Genomic DNA, 21,261 nt, shown 5'->3' on the forward strand with positions numbered 1-21,261 from the left:
CACGATAATAAAAGTTATGCTTCATCACTGTATAGCAGAAACCTCCTCTGGCTTGCTGAGATGCCTTTGGGTCATCCTGGTGCCTCTCCTTGCCTCGACTGCATCTACTCGAGCTAGAGTGGAGGTAGGGGGTGCTCTCTGCTTATTAAGACATAATCGACTTGAATTTTGGCAGTAAAATGTATCCTCCGGCTTTCAAAGTTAAATTTTCCCTAGAAAATATAGTCTTTTTTATTGTTTTTATTACCTATTTTCTTTGTGTGCAACCTATTTTCCTCGTGTGCAAGATGGTGTCTTTGTGAGTGTGTGTTTCTGTGTGTGTGTGTGTGTGTACTATGCGTGTGCGTGTGTGTGTGCTTGCGTGCGTGTGCGTGCGAGTATGTGTGTGTGCGAGTATGTGTGCGTGTGTATGCGTGTGCGTGTGTGTGCATCCATGCGTGTGCATTGGCAGCCCCAGCCAGATCCTCTGCCACCCACGGTGCAATCATTCCATTTGATCGATCTCGGTTGGCGCTGCTTTGAATATCTGCTCATAATTATCATACGTCTATCAGCCTGGGCTTACTTTGCCTAATGTATCGCCTAATCACTGGCAGCGGCGTTTTGGACCATGTCCACATTCGGGTCTTTCAGTTTTTCCACTGTGTTTGCGTGACACGCATCAACTCTTATTTCCTCACTTGATATTCCGCTTGGCTCTTTGCCCTCGTAATGTTGGGGGAATTTAATTTGATTGCAGGAGTAATCTGCCAGCTAGTTAATTGACTTTGCAGAGCTTTCCCTCCTTCATCTCCCCTTCATGTGAAGGGGGAGAAGAGGGAAGGGGGCAGTGCTGATTACCCACAATCTCCCAACTCCCGTGTCGACAGACCTGTTCATTGTTTGCTTTAGCCACACGCGGTGGTATCGATGATGTGGATCAGAGGAGGGCCGTGAGTGGACCGACTCTTTTATGTGCATCACTCTGGATGGAGAACGGGGCGGTGGGAGCTTTGAGTACAGGGCGTAGGGGGGTTGGCTGTGGTCGGTTCTCAAACAGACTACCGATGAACCATTTGATGTGGTGTTTGAGTACGGTGATCGTTTTCATCCGGATTAGAAACGCCCTGACTAAACATCAGGACATCCAGGGGGGGGTCGTGAAGGGGACTTGAAGTTGATATGTGAAGCGGTCAAAAGCTAATGAAGCTGCTCCATGCTTTTTATCGGAAACTGGTTTGGTGTGCCTAGAGTTATTGACCAAATGTGTGAGTGCCCAATCTGGGGCACCGGCTAGAATCAATTGCTCTACTTATTCTTCTATGCCGGGGCAATGTGGGGCAGCTAGTATAAAGAATGCTTTTCACGATCAACAATGTCGATGACTTAATGGCCTGAATAGGAAGGGATCCGGAGATAGCCCATTAGGGGAGATTCAGGAGCCCTGGGGCCGAAATTAGCAATGCATTAACGACGACATTGCCTTGATAACGTGGCGGCCCCCGTGACGAATGAGGCAAAGGTCACGCGTTGAAATGCAGTGAATAAGGGAACCATTAGTTCGATATAATGCATTAGAAAAAAACTTCCCAGCCCCCTGGAAAATAACTTTTCGTGACTGATGTTCTCTTTAAAACGCTTTAAAACACAGACAATAGTGTTTGTTCTCATTTGCTAATTTAATTAAAGCCAAGACAGGGAAATCCATTAGTCTGTATTCAGTTCATTAATAAATTGAGGGGTGTAGAGCAAACAGTAGTATGCATGAGCACAAGTGGAAACACACAGAAACTTCCCCACGCACACACAAACCCCATTAAGGGTATAATCTGTTGGCTCTCATTCTCTCTCTCTCTCTCTCTCTCTCTCTCTCTCTCTCTCTCTCTCTCTCTCTCTCTCTCTCTCTCTCTCTCTCTCTCTCTCTCTCTCTCTCTCTCTCTCTCTCTCTCTCTCTCTCTCTCTCTCTCTCTCTCTCTCTCTCTCTCTCTCTCTCTCTCTCTCCCTGCCTCTTAAACGCACACGGACACACACAATAGATGCCCACAACTGACATCTCGATTGACCTATCCTACAAACATGTCACAACAAAACACATTAAAAAACCCAACACAGCTAGACACACACAAGACCACGAAACACAATCACTGGCATGCATTCAGAAGGCAGGAATTGGGGTCGACTTACGGGTTGCCGTAGTCCCACACCACGCACTGAGGATCCGATGTACCCTGTAATATAGGAGAGAGAGGCAAGGAGGGAGAGAGGGAGGGAGGGAGGGAGGGAGGCAGAAGGAGACAAGATAAGCTGGTGTCAATAAAATAGATGAGTGGGAGAAGGAGACACAGGGCGAAGCCATCGTTGCTCATTGCCAGAGGAGGAGAAGGAGTGATGCTCCATGGGTAACGGAGAGTGGTAAACAGACAATGAAATAGAAAGATGGAGACCAGTGTGGTGGAGGTGGTGGTGTGCGGAGAGGGAGAGCCAGGGTTGAACGGCGGCTAGAGTCATTGCTCGAAGATCCAATAGCTACTTTCGGCTGGACGAGAGAGGTTCAATTCAGGGGAGAGAGAGAGAGAGAGCGACGACGGGGGAAAAAAAGAGGCTCAGAGACCGAAAAAAAAAAAGCCAAAGACAATTCTTACAGGATAATGCACAGTAAATCACGGCCGTAAATGTGCTCCAGTGAACCCCCGACGCTGGTTTAAGGTTTCGAGTGAGAACGAAAAAAAGGGCGAAAAATAGAAGAACCAGTCAAGGTAGACTACAACCTCAGAGAGGTCATGACACTAGACTAGTCTTCTTTTTTTTATCCTTTCATTGCTCCCCCGCTAGTGGGTATGATGACTCACTCAGAGCGCTATGGATAGCCAATCCTCGGCTGTTGCAACGCCAGTGTAACTATCTTGATGATGGGGTGGTGCTCAGCGGTGGGCGAAGGCAGGGCCGACCGCGCGACTCAATCACGGGATCGATCAGACGATCAACCGACTCTGACGGAAGCCCTCGAGTGTGTTTTATCGGGGCGGTGATCTGTGGATGAACTGCTTCATTTTCCTATTATTAATCGACGACCTTTGCTCCCCTCCCCCCGTTCCATGACAACGCCTGGCCTCTGGGGGATGGCGGGATGGTAGTCTTATTGGGATTGATTTCCAGTAAAACGTGCGCTACGGACTGCCTCGGAGATACTTCCGTACGAACCGAGGCCGAGCGCTATCCTCCTTCTACGCGGCGGCCATTTGAGCCGACGCAAATGGTCATCCGAGGAGAACTCCGTGACCGGGGACAAACGTGTCCAACCGATAGACGGAAAGAATATCGATGATTAAATGGTGGTTCGGTTTGAAAAGAGGTCAATAGTAACACGGCTCTACCGAGGGAGCGGCCTGTGATAGAGTGGTTGTAGGGCCAGGACGGCACCATGTCCCTGTCCATCAAAAAGCCCTGGGGGGGCTTTCAGTCATTCCCGGGGAGGTCCCTCTATGGAAGAGCTCCCTCTGTTGGTGAAGCGGGTCATAGCACAAAGAGTCCCCAGAGCTCTGCGGCTCAAAGTGATGACAGAAGGGAGAATATGGTTGCTCATTACAGGGTTCCCCCTCCATACCGTCGGAAGGCAGGAGGCAATTACCTAAATGCCACCGTGGACTTTCTTGGGATTATCTATGCAATAACAACACATCCAAAAACAAATAAGCAAACGAACCCAAAGCAAGATGTCACATTGCAACGTTATTACGGGAAGGTCACTTTTTCAGCTGAGCCCTGTGCTAGATTTGTGTAATTTATGAACAGACCTTTCCACTATGAGGCGTCACGGCCGAACCCCCTTGCCAAGCCCCGCAGCCCCCGACGGACTTGAGATCAAGCGATAATGCAATATTTACACGTCCACAAGGGATCAGAGGGGCAGGGGGGGGGGGGGGCTTAGGCTGATGAATGGAAGCCATTGCGGCCCCCACCTCCTGCCTCCCCCACTCACCTAACCAGCAACTGCCTCGCCACATGCTGATCAGTGCCGGGGACATTAGTTATTGCTGGGGCCGTGCATTAGCATTAGCATTAGCAGGGCACTGCTGTGCGCTGGAGTCGGTTAGCTATTCCGGCCATCAATCAGCCTGGTGCAGTGCCCATATATGGGCGCGTTCCTTTTTTTCCCTCTGCCGCTACACTAGCTAACTTTCTCTCTCTAGGAGGGTGAAACGGGGAGGGGGGACACGGTCCTTAATGGCGCAGCCATCTCGACTGATGCCTTCACAACGCCATCAGATACAGATTTCTACATTAATCCATAATGAATGGTGTCCATAGTGAGAGTGTGTGGTGTACAGTTCACAGGCCCTCCTCAATCTGTCACACTTAAATATGAACAGATACACATACATACACACACACATACACAAACACAGAAAAACAATAACTGGTTGTGGAATACGATAATAAAAAAGAAATGCAAATTCCCTATGAAATAGAAAAACACTGTGGCCCTCTAATGGAAAGGGGGTATTTATTTTGGAAAATGAAAGAGAGAAACCTGGAAGATAAATGTTACTGCTGAAAGTAAAGTAGATTATGGCTAAATAACCAGCAAGGCTTTTAAGGGATACCATTATACTTGTTTGAATAACCCTGAGTATGAGTGTGTGCGAGTGTGTATGTTTGTGGTGTATGTGCGTGTGCATGTGTGTGTGTATGTGTGGTGTATGTGCGTGTATGTGGTGTGGGCGCGTGTGGTGAGCCTGTGGTGTGTGTGTGTGGGCGTGGACCAAAGGGAGGGAGTGAGTAGGGAAAGCTCTTGGCATCTGGACTGCTGCTCAGTTCCTGCTTAGCCACCAGTAAGACCCAACATTGGCATGTGCATGCAGACTCACACATACATAGGCACACTCCCAGCCAGCGAGCTACCCACCCACTCACACACACACAAACACACACACAGTTGTGGTTAGGTCACGAGGGAAGAGTGTGAATAGGTGGGTAGTTCAGGACCAGATGTCCTCTCAGCAAGGACATGACCGCGTACAGAAACCCCTGGATCCCCATCCTGCTCTCCCCCCCCCACACACACCCCTCCTACCCCCATTACAACCAAGACGCAGGCCCATGGCAGCTGTTTCCACGGCAATGCCTCACCATGCCTGGCAAGGTCATTAGCCCCGTACATCTGACAGAATGGAACTCTGTGTTTTGGTTTGACTTTTGTGATTCCTCTCTCTCTCTCTCTTTGGCGATCTCTCTCTCGTGCTCTCGTTCCCTCACCATGTTCCCTTAAGAGAGAGGATATAATGTATTATGCATATGGATACATGTTTGATGTGGATGCCTATATATGTGTGTGAGTGTGTGTGTGTGTGTGTGGGTTCGTCTTTGAGTATGTGAGTTGCACACAGTGAAACACGCGGTAAATCAAATCACCAACTAACTAACAAACTAATAAACAAACTAACCGACTCACCTACCAAAAATAACAACTATCCAACGCAGAGAAAAGCACCATATAGCAATAAACTAAAGTTTAACTGAGGGTTAAGAAAAATACTAAGAAAGCAGGCATGTCAGATGAGTTTTAGCATAGACCGGGGCCAGGATCATAAGAGTTTCAGGTTTGACTGCGAGTTAACGAGAGTGCAAGGGAGACTTTACGAAGTACCCGGGGAAGAGGAAGAAGTACAAAGGGGTTCATGATGAAGAGCAGTGCAATGTTGTTGACCCCCAGGTCCTGGTTAAAGTTGTGAGTTGCACGTTACGCATTTCGTTTGTAGTGTGTGTGTGTGCGAGCGCCAGAGGCCTAGTATCTGTTTAGATTACTGGAACCCCCTGGAATACACAGTTATTGCCAATGTCGGAGCCCACGTGTCTCTGTGAGTCTGTGTACGTGCGCTCACATTATGCGAAAGTGTGCACGTGTGTGTGTGTGTGCTTGTGCACGTGTACAATTAAAGAAAGTGCCGATCAAAAGGAGTCAAGTATATTTGCATTCATCCAGGGAATTTTTTCTTATTATTTTTACATAATTGACTGCCTCATGGTATACACACATAAGGTTTTCTCCATGCTGGAGACTGTTTATGTATAACTTTATTGCAGAAATTAAATTAAAGTCAAAGGGTGAAAGAAACAGCAGGTTCACATACAGGAAATGCTCAGCAGCCCTGCTGAGTGTGGGTTTACAGGAAAACAGTAGGCAGCCATAACCCATTGTGCTGGTTTTGCCTCTGTCTTTTATCCAATGATACTTGGAGAGAATTCAGATATGTGTCATTGAGGAACAGCTGGAGAGTTATGGAGGTATATTGGTGTATTTTTGTAAAGTGCAAACATTTTCAAACAAAATGTATTATTCTGAAAGCAAAAGTGATGATCTAATGGAGATCAAAACTTAGTTCATTCCAATCAAAAATATTCATAATTCAAACAGGTGTAATTGCTTTAAAAGTTTTGAGAGCAAAATAAACGCATTTCAGCCACAAACACCTTCCATTTTGGCTGGCCTATCCACTTTGGCGAGGCTGTCTAATGCTTTGCTCTTGGGTAAAAAAGGTAGAAGGGTTTTAGTATGCCGAAACAATTTGTTGCAATATAATATCAGATAAGTGAGATTAAACTAAATCCATTCCAACTACAACTAATTTAATTTCAAACAAAAGCAGAATAGCTTTCAAGGGTTTTTCAATAGGTTCATGTTTGCTCATTCGCGTAATCGAGCAATCGCGCACGAAATACGTTTCAAAGTGGACCGGCCCACTTCCCGATCTCCAGTCCCTGCTGCAGAGCAAATTCAAATCGCCGGCACAACGGGCTGGGGGTCTAACACCGTAATATATATAAACTATAACCGCATTTCACATTAATCGCATATATGCCGCTGCTTCGGGTTTTCCTTTGTAGGCACGTTGAGAGGAGGCACGGGCGAATCCGCTGTCAGTGCGTGTGCATGTATCAGTGATACGCGGGTTTATCCAATAAGTGGTAGTGTACCCGCGCACCATTGGCATGTGTGCGCTTGTATCTGTGTGCGTGTGCGTGTGTGAACGAGGATGGCAGGGAGAAAGAGTGTTATGCGGAGATGAATGAACGGAACGACATTTATATTTCAAAATCGCGTAAAAGAAAAAAAAAGCAGAGTCAATTTGTGGCGCTCAGTGTTCATTCTGTATCATTATCAACAAATTGCATTGTTCCACAAACTTACTACCCTTATTTTGAACGCTTGGTCTCATTGTTCTTGTTATGAATAGGCATTCAGTGTACCAAATAAAAGTAACAAATAACCCAAGCCATAAAGTATCAAATAATAACGCCATGAGCTGGATGGGATCGATCCAATATCATCTCTGTAGAGTTATGGAAGATAGTCTGCAACCGAAGCTTGCTCGACTTCCACTGGTCAACACAGAATTACTTATTCACGTCAGTACTCATCTTGGTTTAGTTTTGCTAAAAGTTACCACAACCTGTCTTTGGCGTTTTATGGAAGAGTGGCATGTGGGGCAGTTTGGCGCTGTGGCACTTTAAACTCGTAATGCCCAACAGTCACTGGTGCCATAACAATGTTGAATGATCAATCGCATCTAGCTCATGCGGTTATTTTTCATATGCATTGTTGGTGTTGTAGAGGTTTTCACATAATACAAACGACTCCATACACTCCCCTACTCCTACTCCATAAATAAGAAAAGTATTAGGGCAACGATAGACTTTCATGGCCAAACATATCATTCTTAGGTGTTCATGAATTGTTCATTATAGATAGCCCTTCTTGGGGCTATCTATAATCGACTCATAACATTATATTTTGATAAGTAAGGAGACGTTATTTTAGATCATCACTTGGGTTGTGCTTAACTTTAATGTGGTTCTCCGCAAGACATGCCTATTAATAAAATAATAGGGAGACTAAACAGATGGCACGTTTGTGGAATTTGAAAACGTGCTTGTGAACTCCACAAATATGGCTGATTCGGGTAAGTGCGATCTGGGATAGGGTCAAAAGTGCAAGGGTCAAAGGTACAAAGGTAAGAGCAGAATTTACAACCCAAATGTTTGACTTTGCAACCCAAAACTTTCCCTTTGCAAGCGCACAGAAAATGTAACCAAAATCAAACCATTAGACATCCTAACCAAACTTTCTTTTTACGTCAAAAACTTTTAAACTATTTACCCTTTATGTTTGAAATATACATATTTTTAATTGTAATGCATATCGTTTTGATCTCGACTATGTCATATTTTAATACAACATACATTTTGGCCTCTCAGAATCATTACTTTATTTGTTGTGTAAAAGGTTTTGTTCTCAACAAAATACACAAATATTACACTCAAAGGGCAAACCAGACAGCCTGTCCAAAGTGGGGAAATGCAGCCGAAATGAAAGGTGATTTTGTGGTCAAATGCATTTATTTTACTCTCAAAACTATTAAAGGAATTATTTTTGTTTAAAATAGAAATATTCCAGTTTTGATGTCAATCATATAATGTATATAACTTCATTTAAAAAAGACGTCTGCATCGGTAATGCAATGCAGCGGTTTTGGACTCGACACAAAGACACAAATCCACCTCCATGGGAGGTTAGGGGTCGTATTGCTCACCAATGCCTACAGGTACATCCAGACTTAGATCATCATTGTTTGTGTAACAGATGTGCTCAAGATGAGATAGAATGAGAAAAATAAATGTAAGAGCAATAAAACAGAAGATAAATGTAACCATATATCATAGACAAATGTGTATGTGTACAAACAATGTGTATGTTTATATTTAGAGATAGATAGATAGATAGATAGATAGATAGATAGATAGATAGATAGATAGACAGACAGACAGACAGACAGACAGACAGACAGACAGACAGACAAAAAGGCAGGCAGACAGACAGACAGACAGACAGACAGACAGACAGACAGAAAGGCAGGCAGGCAGGCAGACAGACAGACAGACAGACAGACAGACAGACAGACAGACAGACAGACAGACAGATAGATGGATAGAAAACATTTAAATCACACAAGTGAAAATAAGCGTAAAAATGAAAACTGTAAAAACGCTGCGGACATTGTGGATGGAACCCTGCCCCTGTCTGGAGTGTGGGGTGGGCGCAGCGGTCTTACGTTGAGCAGAGGCGACAGCTCCACCACCACCATGGGCTCGCTGGGCTGGGGCTCTGGACGCACCGTCACCGCCAGGATCTTGGAGTTGATCATCGCAGGGGGGCTGTAGGGCCAAGCACACACACACAGACACACCAGAAGAGACACATCAGAGAGAGACAGCAAAGGACACACAACCACCACACACAAATACACACACAAATCAGAAGATACACATACCCACACATAACAGAGACAGCAGGAGAAAAACAACCACCACCACACACACACACATCCACACAAATCAGAAGATACACATACCCACACATAAGAGAGAGACAGCAGGAGAAAAACAACCACCACATAGACACACACACACACACACAAAGAGAAACATAGACACATAAGAGAGAGACAGCAGAAGAAAAACAACCACCACATAGACACACACACACACACACACACACGCACACACACACACACACACACACACACACAGACACAAAGAGACACATAGACACATAAGAGAGACAGCAAGATACACGCACACACATGCCAGAAGAGACACAAACACACGCATAAGAGAGCGCAATAGACACACAATCACCAGACACACACACACAAACACACAATCATCAGAGAGTGAACAAAAAGAGATGGACACAGCAATGTGAGTGTTTTCTGGTTAAGTGTAATGCTCCTATTCAAGTTTAATTGGAGTTTGATGGCGTGCCAGCCGCCCTATACAGCTGAGTGAAGTAAGACACAGGGATGCTATTGGTTACGGAGCACACGGAGAGTGCTCCAGGAATCCACTCTGCATGCGGTGCTTCGGAGCTCACAGGTTCACACACACACACACACACGGATACATACAGTACATACACACACGTAAGGAAAGCGAGAGTGAAACCGAGCTCAATGTGTCACAGAAGAAAGCAGACTAAAATAATATTTTTTCAAAGGAAAGATCGGAAAGATTTGAATGGATATGATCACGTTGCAAGAATGGTATAGATCAGTCTATCTAATGCAGATATATCATAAAGAAAAATCCCTGCGGCACCAGTTGGTTCATCCACCCATTGCACATTCATTGATCAATCATTTGCTTAATTAATTGATTCACCCATCCATTCTGACATTCATTCCACCATTCGATCTATTAATTTAGTCATGCATCTGTCATTCATCCATCATCTCTTCATTAACCGGTTCATCTCTGGGTTACCCCTTGAGTAACTCATCCTTCTCTCCATTTATTAATTTGTTCGTCCATCTATTCAGTCTTCCATCCATCCTCTGAGTTAATGTCAATATGTGTAAATTCTTCCTGCTTCAGTAGATTGTACAATATTCGCTGTAATATATGTGGTCGATGTGGTTCTCATAGTATATATGTTTATGTGTTGCTTCAGGCTCATACGTTGTATGCCTCGTCTTCAGCATTTCAGTGCCCAGATTAATCCTATGCTGTGTTCCTGACAATAAAATTGTCAATACAACTCACCATCAATCAATCTATCTATTCATTCTTTCCTTCATCAATCCATCCTATATTCAGCTATCAATTGTATTAAAAATATAGATTGCAGGTTGTGTAAGCCCTTTTAATCTGGAAAAAAACAGTATTCAACTGTAATATTATATGTATATAATGTTATATAATATTATATATATAGACTAATACTTAATATTCACTTAATAATAAACACATACATGTCTTGTTTCTCCTTTTTGTTGGGAAGAAAAAAAAGGTTTTGTCTAGATTTCCCCTGAATAACACACATTTCAGTGTATCTGTATGTGTGTGCTGGTTCATGTGCGTGTGTATGTGCATGGTGTGTGTTTACGAAGAAACTGCGCTTTTATCACCAGAGCAGACAGGGAAATGGCACCTCAGACTGCCCGTGAGAAATAACATGGAGGAGGAGGAGGAGGAGGAGGAGGAGGAGGGGAAGACGGAGGAGGAGGAAGAGGAGGAGGAGGGGAAGACAGAAGAGGAGGAGGAAGAGGAGGAGGAAGAGGAGGAGAAGACAGAGGAGGAGGAGCAGGGGAAGGGGAAGACGAAGGAGGAGAAGTTGGAGTAAGAGGAGCAGGTGAGTTGTAAAAGAGAGAAATGAAGGGAAAGAAGGCAGAAAGACGGAAATGCCAGAAAATAGTAATAGTATGACAACGGTAGACGTAGAAAGAGGAGGGAGACAGAGCTGAGGGAAATGGTGAAGGGATGGTTGTCATTGGGGGCAGCATTGAATGAGAAAGGGGGAAGCAGAAAGTAAATAATGGAATACATGCCAATCACGCACCCGCAAAACCCACACGCACTCGCACGATCACGCACGATCGCAAACACAGGCGCACTTACTTTGGTGCAGGCAAGATGGATCCCAACGTCCTGTATAGGATGGCTCCGATCACATAGTACATCGTCCCTTCAGTCTCGGTCTCTGTTTCTGTAACAGACAGACAAAGAGACAAATATAATCACTAAACATCATTGATCCAATCAAATCACCATACAATATGATTTTAACCAAAGGAATAAGTCAGATAGGATTAATCTTTACATCCCTATGCATTAAAATCATAATACCATTTCAATCTTACTAAGACAATACATCCTATTGTATAGCTTGGCCAGTTGGCAAAGATAATACGATTGTAAACACATGTCTAATGGGCGTCTGCATTGTCTTTGGTTCCAAAAAAGAAAAACAGAAATCCCTGGCAACATTGTGCCCACACGGGAGAGAAGATCCCAGAACTCCTCCTTCCCTCTTCACACATCGTTCCCTTTAAGGTCAATACAAAGCTATAAAAAAAAAATGCCTGGAGAGAGAGAAGAGATAGAGAAAGAGAAAGAGAGAGAGAGAGAGAGAGAGAGAGAGAGAGAGAGAGAGAGAGAGAGAGAGAGAGAGAGAAGGAGCTGGCAGCACCCAAAACTGAAGCTGGGTGACTCATCTTTTAAAATGTGTCTCCTGGCTGACGGAGCAATACACGGACACAAGGACGACAAAGCAGAGTGAGGGAGAGAAGAGGGAGGGACACAGATTGATGAGGGAAAGAATAGGAGTGACTTCTGTAGGAATGTGGAAGGAGAAAGAATGATGTGCTCTGGGAAATCCAGTCGGTGTGATGGACCTTAATTGGAAGCGCAATCTGCAGAAGCAAGCGGATGGAAAAGAGCCAACGCATCCTGTGTTAAATAGTTAAGCCTTTTGTGTGTGTGTGTGTATGTTTGTGTGACTATGTGTGGGAGGGGAGCGGCAACGCGTGTGCCTGTGTGTTAATTTGAACTTGTTGAGCGGGTAATGTAAAAATGACAAAATACATTCAGACATTTAATTCAAACCGCATCTGTTACTACTTTCCGAACGATTAATTCATATTTCGTTTGAGATAAACATCAACACAACAATGACACGCCTATTTCTAGCGCTAAGTGACTCCATGTGTGACACGGATTTAAACTTATAAAAGTTTCCCGCATACATTAAATATATACAGCAGGTTATTTGGGTAAGTGCTTTAATTTGAGTAATGCTAACAAATTGAGTGAATACTATCCACTTAATTTGGTACATTTGGGCTTGTTAATCCTAATAACTTTTTTTCAAGATTGCAATTACTGTACGATATGATGTCTCCACTGGTGTTTCTCTTTTCTGCTAATGCAAACAAATTATAAGATTCAATGCTGGAAAATGTAGACTAGATCACAGCAGGATGTCTGCTAATTTATAATCAAGCTAATTAGTTCTAAGTTTTGTGGATAAAAAATAAGGTTGTCTGTTATTGTTATGCAAATCGCCATATGATAAATATTTCACAGTGCACATTTTGCCTCTGCTTTGCCGAATATGTATGCGACCTTAGATTTATTGAAGTCTTCTTCCTCTCTTCTTTACATTTCCTGTTTATATTTTATTAATTCGCTGTCACAAAAATGTCGGGGCTGCGATTGTTAAGGTTAAATACAGAGGAAAATAGGAATTAGCTGACTTATGTTGGGTTTCCAATGTAGCCACACAGAGCTGGAGATTCATGATTTATATCTAAACGTCATATTCAGTTTCAAAAGCTGTCTCGACTGATTCTAGGTCCCGCCTCAAAGCCAAACATTATGCAGATGTTGTTGTGTCTGTGTGTAAGCCGACATCTCTGTACACACTGTATTTGTGTGTATGCTTGCCATTGTGTGTGTATGCCTGCGTGTGTGCGTGCGTGCATGTGTGTATTGAAGGGATTGGTTTCAGTAAGTTCACGCGACACACACAGGAGAAAAAAGAAAATGTGTCACTTAAAGAATGAGTTGAAGAGCGTTCCTAGTGCCCGCCTGCCGAAGCAAGGCACGACCCTAGCAAACAAGCGTGTGTGTGCGCTTGTGTGTCCGTGCGTATGTGTGAGTGTGTGTTTGCGTATGTGTGTGTGTGCACGTAAACGTGTGTGTTTCTTCGTGTGCGTGTGTGCACGTAAACGCACGGGTGTGTGTGTGGCTGAACCTAAATATGGCTCCGTTTTAAGCTGCAGGTTTAAGCTATCCATCTGAGATTGGTTTTCATTACATGTTAAATGAACCAGACGAGCGTAGAGCAATCAGCTAAAGGCCAGCACACTGCCTGTAGCAGAGAGAGAGGTCAATATCTCCCTGTGCGCTCACACTGTTGCTATCCATAAACACACTGTTGTTTGTTTGTGTGTCATATGTTAGCTTATAGCCATTATGTTTTAGTAGAGAGAGCAAGAGCGCGCGCGCGCGCGAGAGAGAGAGAGAGCGAGAGAAAGAGAGAGAGAGAGATAGGCTGGGCTGGCATCACCCAAGAGCATTGGAAAAATACATAAGGAGAAAAATTATAAATTAGGGACGGATTCTGTGCACATGTTCTGTGGAGCCCATTCCCACCACCTCTCCAGAGTCATCCATCCCCATTCCTAACTCATTATGATGGGGGGTGTTCCATCTTGCCCCTAGTTTGCTGCCATCTGCTCTTGTCAAAAAAGACCAATGATAGACCGAGCCAGGCGGGCCCGCTAAAGGCCCATATCCCATCCTTACCCCATCTCCTTTGGTATATTTTATTTTCCTATGCAAGGAAGTCACCAGTTTCAAGACTAATCTAAAAGACAACCAACTCAACCATGAGTGGGTCACAGAGAGCGAGAGAGAATGAGTCAGAGAGAGAGATAGAGGGAACGAGACAGAAAGACAGAGCGAGCGAGAGAGAGAGTGCACAGCCAGACCTGATGACATCTGTTGTACCGCTCAATGTCTCCTTAAGGGTGGATGAAACATGAAATCCCTCTGTACTTAAGAGAACCACCCACCCAACAGATTCCACTCTCCTCAGTATCCAGTCTAACAGGCGAGACCCCCGCTTCCCCTGTTAAAAACAACCAGCGTGCCGCCACAGTCTGATTCAGTCTATGTGCTCGGCCCGTGCGCGAGCCAAAAGCTTTTTTTTTTCCGACCAATTAAAATGAAAATACTAATTAAAGGGGAAGCATAAAAAAACCACAACATTAATTCTAAGAGACATACTTCCTCTATGAAAAGGATAAAAAAAAAAAGAGCTTTGGGCAGCCATCTGTTACGGCCGACAGCAGCCTCATACCTTCTGCAGGCGCAGTGAAGACCTCTTTAGGGATGTAGAGCTTGTCCTCCGCGTTCCGCGCCCAGTCCTTCATCCCCCGTCGGCCCTTCATGGGGAAGTTGATGTTGCTGGAGACCGCAGACACCGGCTCTCGCTGGATAGTGATCACTGGACAGGCGAGATATAGGGGAGGTTGAGGAAACCGCAGCCAATCACCGCCGTGCACGTTGAAGATAAGGCGTAGTTTCCGAAAACAACATGGGTTAGGGACGTAGGTGAGGCAGGACGTCTGCTGAATGTTAAATCACGATGCATTGTTTTGTTTGTTGGTTTTTGTTTTGGGAGATTAATGGTAGCTGGGGTTGAATAGTTCTACTTATAAATCACGGCATATTTGTCAACAATAAGGCCCGGTGTGTCCACTAAATCGTCTTTTGTGGAAAAATAATCCCCAAGAAAGGCGGTGTCTGTTGTGGAAATCTTAAACAGCCTCCCAATCCAAGGTTGGACTTTCCTTCAATGTTGTTCTTAAGAAAAAAATAAAAAAATAAATAAAAACAGACTCTGTTTGACCTCGTCTGTATTAAAGTCTTTGACTTTGATTTTATCACATTTATTCACAGCACGGGATGGGACGGGACAAGACACCCCCCATAGCGACCAACAAATCACATCAAGACGACGACAACACAGAGAAATCTGAATGAACATGACTTGAGTCTCACTGAGGTTATTGGTGACCACCAGGACACTCTGAAAGGGTTTCTGCGCGTCGCCGATGAGGTGAATGAAATCCTCCAGTATCCTCATCAACATCGCTGCACCGGGAGAGACCTGGGAGGGTGTTGTGGAGGTGGAGAGACAGAGAGAGAGAGAGAGAGAGAGAGAGAGAGAGAGAGAGAGAGAGAGAGAGAGAGAGAGAGAGAGAGAGAGAGCAGAAATGGAGCATCAAGAGTTTGAGAGGTACAAAGGAAATAAGGGGAATACTGTAGTGTGGAGTCACGTAGACGTCATAATCATAATCCATTGGCGACTTCTCAGGTCTGAGCGCAAGTCCTCATTCCGTGAAATGTTAATATTCGTCACATCGCATTAACCCTGGCCAGGGAATGGCTTCCTGGGAGGAATAATGTCAGCATAAAAGCCTTATTTTTTTTTTACGTTTGGCTGTTTATTGTGTCCAGATGGTAGGTAAATGCAACTCGATTCAAGGGTATGGAGCACACCCACGCACACACACACACACACACACACACAAACACACACACACTCCCACACTGTACTATATCTGAACAAGCAACATTATGTCATACGCTAATAGCCAAATCAAATGTACATTTCCACACATTAAATCAAACCCATGGCCTTACCTGGTGTGCGTCATCCCACTTCTCGATATTATCCATGTCCAACATTAAGCTGACTACCTGGAAAAATTTCTGAGGAGACACAAATAGATTGTTGTTTAGATATTGTCGATTCAATGACTCATAATGCACATATTGTGTTGCATGTTCATTCGTATGCATTTGTCACTCTGTGTATCACACATCCACCTAGATGGATACATACTTAACATGGTATGGTACCCAACCCAATGGTTTGGTAACCAACTTGTGGACAAACTTGCAGACAACTTCCAAAAAGTGGATAGCTGTCCACTGTCCATCCATGGATGTTATGTTAGCATAGTAAATCTGTGCATGTATGGCTCGAATGGGGAAGGTCTACCAAAAACAGGACAAAAACTCTTCTGTCCTGAGGTGATAGAAGTCTTCAATAAATCACCGCTGCTCTGCCTTGCCATGGCATTTTTCCCACATCTTAGTTCTGCCAATCTGCAGGCCACTCCAACGGTAAATATAATAGACAAAGATCAACGCCATTCCTATCCTATCATAATTCTTCCCCCAGATCGCCCTCGCTTTCGGGTGGATCGCTTAATATGATGGAAAAAAAAACCTGATCATTGATCGATTGCTTGTCGCCATTATGAGGCGTGGCCCACAGAAATGCAGTTTTTTTTAAAGAATTGTCTATGCATTCGATATTACATCCGACACAAATAATGAAAAGAGTAGCAAAATTGCATCAGAACAAAGTGAAGTGAAGTGACTCGCTTAGGTTTATTTAAGGTGAAGCGGAGACCCCCCCCTCTACGCCTGGCTTCCCTGTGACTCGAACCCTCCCCCCCCCCCTCCCGCTCCCCGGGGACGCCCACCTGCACGTCGTCGGGAGCTGGGATGTAGGTTGCTCTTTTGAAGGTGTCCGTCACATTTCGCAGAATCTCCGTGGAGAAGAGAAGGTCACCGCTGTGGTAGCTCCTCCTCTGCAACAGCTCCAGGAGACTCCTGACGATCTGAGACATGCCCTCCCCCGCCAGGGTCCTCTGACCCTTCGCAAGATGCTCTCGCAACTGAAGCACAGGAGTGTGTGTGTGTGTGTGTGTGTTTGTGTGTGAGGGGGTGGAGTGCGTGTGTATGTGTGTGTGTGTGTGTGTGTGTGTGTGTGTGTGTATGGATTGTGTGGAGGGTGTATGGTATAGTCATTTGTATGATATGAGCAGTTGATTACAGAAATAAAGTGGTGTGTGTTTCATGAGGGGTGTGTGTGTTTGCGTGAGTGTGTGTGTGTGTGTGTGTGTGGAGGGCGTGTGTGTGGGTGTGAGTGTATGGTGTAGTTATAATTGTGCATGATACGAAAGAGCAGTTGTTTGCAGGGATAACATGTGGGTGTGTGTGTGTGTGTGTGTTTGTGTGAGCATGTGAGAGAGTAGGCAGGGGTGTTGGGGGGGTGAAGAAAAACAGATGGAGAGAGAGAGACACAGGGATTAAAACTTGTTAAGTTGGTTGAAAGCCATTGGCTTTACCACCTTTGGGCAAAGCTTGAGTCTTTTTGTTACTGCATCCCCTCATTGCATGCTTTATGTCCATTGTGTTTATATTGAGAGCTTATATTTATCCCTGGGTGTTGAATACATAAAGAACAACAAGATCCTTATGAATCCCGCAAACGTCTTCATATTTCCTGTTATTGTAATCTGAGTTGCTCTGAATCCGACAAATGTTGAGAAACCATGAAGTTTGAGGCGGGCTTTTGTCATCAATGTGTTTGATTGGGTTTTGATATGATGCAAAAAGCCAACAACCATAACGGAGGTAAGTAAGAAGTGTATTGCTGCAGTCCTGAATTCCCAAAGAAATATAGGATAATTAAGGAAACAGAGGGATTAAGTACAGGATCGAAAGCGAGGCAGCAGATAACAGCTATCACAAGGAAGACATGATCGACTCTTTGATTTTAATTATACAGGGCTCCCCAAGATAGAGGCGCAATCAGCTCAGTCACACACACACACACTCCCTGACCGGTTGACCCCGCCCCCTTCCTGTCATCAGCAGGCCAGACATTGGTCAGAATTCATAAAACATCAGCTCTCCATTCATTATTATACTTTCTGTAGAAGTGCACCGATTGAGAGAGCTAATGGCTAATAAGTGCTTATTATTATGGACAAGAATGTACAGATGAGGGTTGTCAAAGACTTCATACTATATGTTTAGCAGTATGTGGGCAGGGATGTATACAGCTTTAGAAAGTGTTGCTGCAACTACAAAATCCTATATGAAGAGTTGCAAACGATACAATTTGATCTTATCTTCACAATGTTTTTATAACGGTTTCTAGAATTGTGTGAATCGTGTCTACAGTTTCTAAACACAAGTGAGCACATGAATACATTCTCAGGCATATACGCAGACACAAAGAGTACGGCTGACATAAGGGAGACTTACAGATAAATGTAAATATCTATATTCAAGTGAGATGCATCTGGCGAAGCTCGGAGGACCCCAGAAAGCAACTCCATTATTGTCCAGCATGCAACGACGACTAGCAGATCCTGCAGAGAGAGGACGACAGAGAGACACTGGGATTAACTGTGGGAGATAGAGAGAGAGAGAGAGAGAGAGAGAGAGAGAGAGAGAGAGAGAGAGAGAGAGAGAGAGAGAGAGAGAGAGAGAGAGAGAGAGAGAGAGAGAGAAGAGCAAGAAAGAAGAAAGCTTCGGAGACAACTAGCAAGTAGTGAAAGATGAAAGGAGAGCTTAACTCATATCCAGAGCAAAAAAATACCTGAGATAGGTCATTAGTCCAAATGCTTCAAAGCACAACAATATCCATTAACCTTGATTGAGATATCAGTAGAAGAGGGTGAATTAAAAATGGCGGAAATGCTATTGTAGTCTTGCCCTAGCACATTTGTCATAGTTTATAAATAGAACGTCTTTTGTAAGCTGAAGCTACAGCAAATGGCAGGTTTCTATGGATTTACAGCTGACTGGCCTGTCAGTGGATGCAGACAAGCGTGTTTGACTGAGAATATGTAAATCTGGTTTCCGAATAGTGGCAGACGTGGACACTCAATTTCTACAGCGCACTTTATAAAATAATGGTCTATTTTTTTACTTCATCTCTGTCTTTTCATACAGCGATAGCTAGCTCACTCAACAGTGACTATATGTCACATACTTTGAGTTATATCTCAAATCTTGACGTTTGGGGGGAAATATTGACACTACAGCTAGAATAATGATGCAAAAAAAAACAACTAGAGAACCATTTTTTCTTTATTTTCTTATTCTTAATGATACACAATCTTTATATGTAGAACTCTGTGTCTCGAGCGTCAAATTGGGATTGAGAGTATGTGTTTACACGGAATCTACAATTTGTATTTGTTTGAAAAACGTAAGTCCTGGCAACCAAAATGGCCGCCCACTATTAAGCATTCACACAGAATAAGAAGACATGAGCTACCAGTGGCGTTAGTTGGACATTTGTTGTAGACCGTTTCTCCAGCCGAAGCTCTCTTCCACATCATGGAAAGGAGGGTCTCATCCTTGCAGATCTCGTGAGGCGCTGGGGGAAATAGGCCGGAAGAGAAGAAAGAAAAAGAGAGAATATGAACGCTACGCACGGGTCAAACTGAACTCGGGATGCATCTCAACACAAACACAGCAGGATAGATAGAGAGATAGATGGAGAAGGAGAGGGGGAGGGGGAGGCAGGGAGGGCACATCCGAGGGAACAGAAAGAACAGGGAAACACAATTGAAATTAACATTCCCTCTCTGTGGCTCCCAATCCTATTCTGAGAACATTGTTCAGCGGTCTGTCACTGCCACTGCCTCTATACAGTATCTCATTCTCCCGCTCTGTCTCTCTCTCGCTCTCTCTGGATTCATCTGTGTGTCCCTCCATCTCTTTCATAAGTCTGATGAAAGTGTGGACGTGCGAGAGATGTGAAGCGGCTCTGGAGGGAAAGGTGCATGGCAAGAGGGTGAGAGGAGGGTGAGGAGTGGGTTCGGGCCAGGGGGGGGCAGGGATTGAGAGGGAGGCAGAAGGAGAGAGTGAGAGGGAGATCGGGAGAAGGACAAAGAGTTTTAGAGGCAGTGACAGAAAGAGAGCGAGGATCTTTTCTAATCGGAATACGATGTTCCCTTTAGAGGGCGACAGATGGATGGCGGTGTTCTCTTATAGGACGCGGGGCCTGGCATAGCGACTTAGAAACGGGGATGCAGTGTAAAGGCAAGGGAGTCTACCCATCTCTTGTTCTCTCCCCTTCTTTCTCCTTCTCTCTCTCGCTTCTACATATCTTTATTTGTTACTGTTAGCAAACTGCTACACAGAGGGGGATAAAGGCCGCATAGTGTATGCGGAAGAGGAGCCACACTTGCATATTCAAACAAACTCATGCAAATATATGTTCACACACACACACACACACACACACACACACACACACACACACACACACACACGTGAATACACTCATGAACACACACACCCACACCCAAAGTGTATCAGGCATATGCAAGCACAAAGTCGTCCAACGTAAACACAAATAAGCACACAAGCACATACGGAAGAGGTACTTATGCACACACACACACACCTACACCCACAAACGCGCACAAGCACACAAACCTACACCCACGCCGATGGACACACACACACACACACGCACACACACACACACACACACACACACACACACACACACACACACACACACACACACACACACACACACACACACACACACACACACACACACACACACACACACACAGGGCTCCAGTCAGGGGCGTGCTTATTAAAATACACTGTGTGTACTGCAGTGGCTGACAAATCGCACAGAGGAGACCTTTGAACAAACTAGACTCAACCAGGGAGGGAGACACAGGCAGGGAAAACCCAGATCGAGGGAATGAGGAGAGGAGGCAAGGAGTGAAGGAGGGAAGGAAAGAAATCAAGGAAAGAGAGAAAGGAAAACAGACAAGAAGAAGAGACGACAAGCAATGACAGGAAATAAAACAAACAAAAAACCTCTATACAAGTCATACAGAGGTAAGGCTGATGCAACGTAGAAGATTGTGTATAAGAAGTGACAGACAGACAAACAAACAGACGGGAGGGCGAAAAATGGGATTTTCCATCTGACACTTGGCACCACCGAAAACCACGGGGAAGAAATATAGCAATTTCTGACAATCTTGCGTGTTGTGTGCATATTTACACACCAAGGGACAAACACACACACAC

General features: G+C 44.6%; 1 protein-coding gene across 1 annotated transcript in view; it reads right to left on the minus strand.

Moving 5' to 3' along the window:
* Positions 1 to 21,261, minus strand: part of adgrb2 (adhesion G protein-coupled receptor B2) — a gene marked incomplete at its 5' end in the record, with an annotated part of 138,477 nt that overhangs the window by 66,804 nt on the left and 50,412 nt on the right. The window contains 9 exons of the mRNA XM_079748795.1: positions 2,164 to 2,207; positions 9,090 to 9,192; positions 11,434 to 11,521; positions 14,681 to 14,827; positions 15,385 to 15,493; positions 16,030 to 16,098; positions 16,881 to 17,075; positions 18,454 to 18,560; positions 19,475 to 19,576. Coding sequence (XP_079604921.1) covers positions 2,164 to 2,207; positions 9,090 to 9,192; positions 11,434 to 11,521; positions 14,681 to 14,827; positions 15,385 to 15,493; positions 16,030 to 16,098; positions 16,881 to 17,075; positions 18,454 to 18,560; positions 19,475 to 19,576 — 964 coding nt within the window. The remainder of the gene's footprint in view (positions 1 to 2,163; positions 2,208 to 9,089; positions 9,193 to 11,433; positions 11,522 to 14,680; positions 14,828 to 15,384; positions 15,494 to 16,029; positions 16,099 to 16,880; positions 17,076 to 18,453; positions 18,561 to 19,474; positions 19,577 to 21,261) is intronic.

The sequence above is a fragment of the Pollachius pollachius genome (genome assembly GCF_949987615.1).
Source record: "Pollachius pollachius genome assembly, chromosome: 13".
NCBI lineage: Eukaryota > Metazoa > Chordata > Actinopteri > Gadiformes > Gadidae > Pollachius > Pollachius pollachius.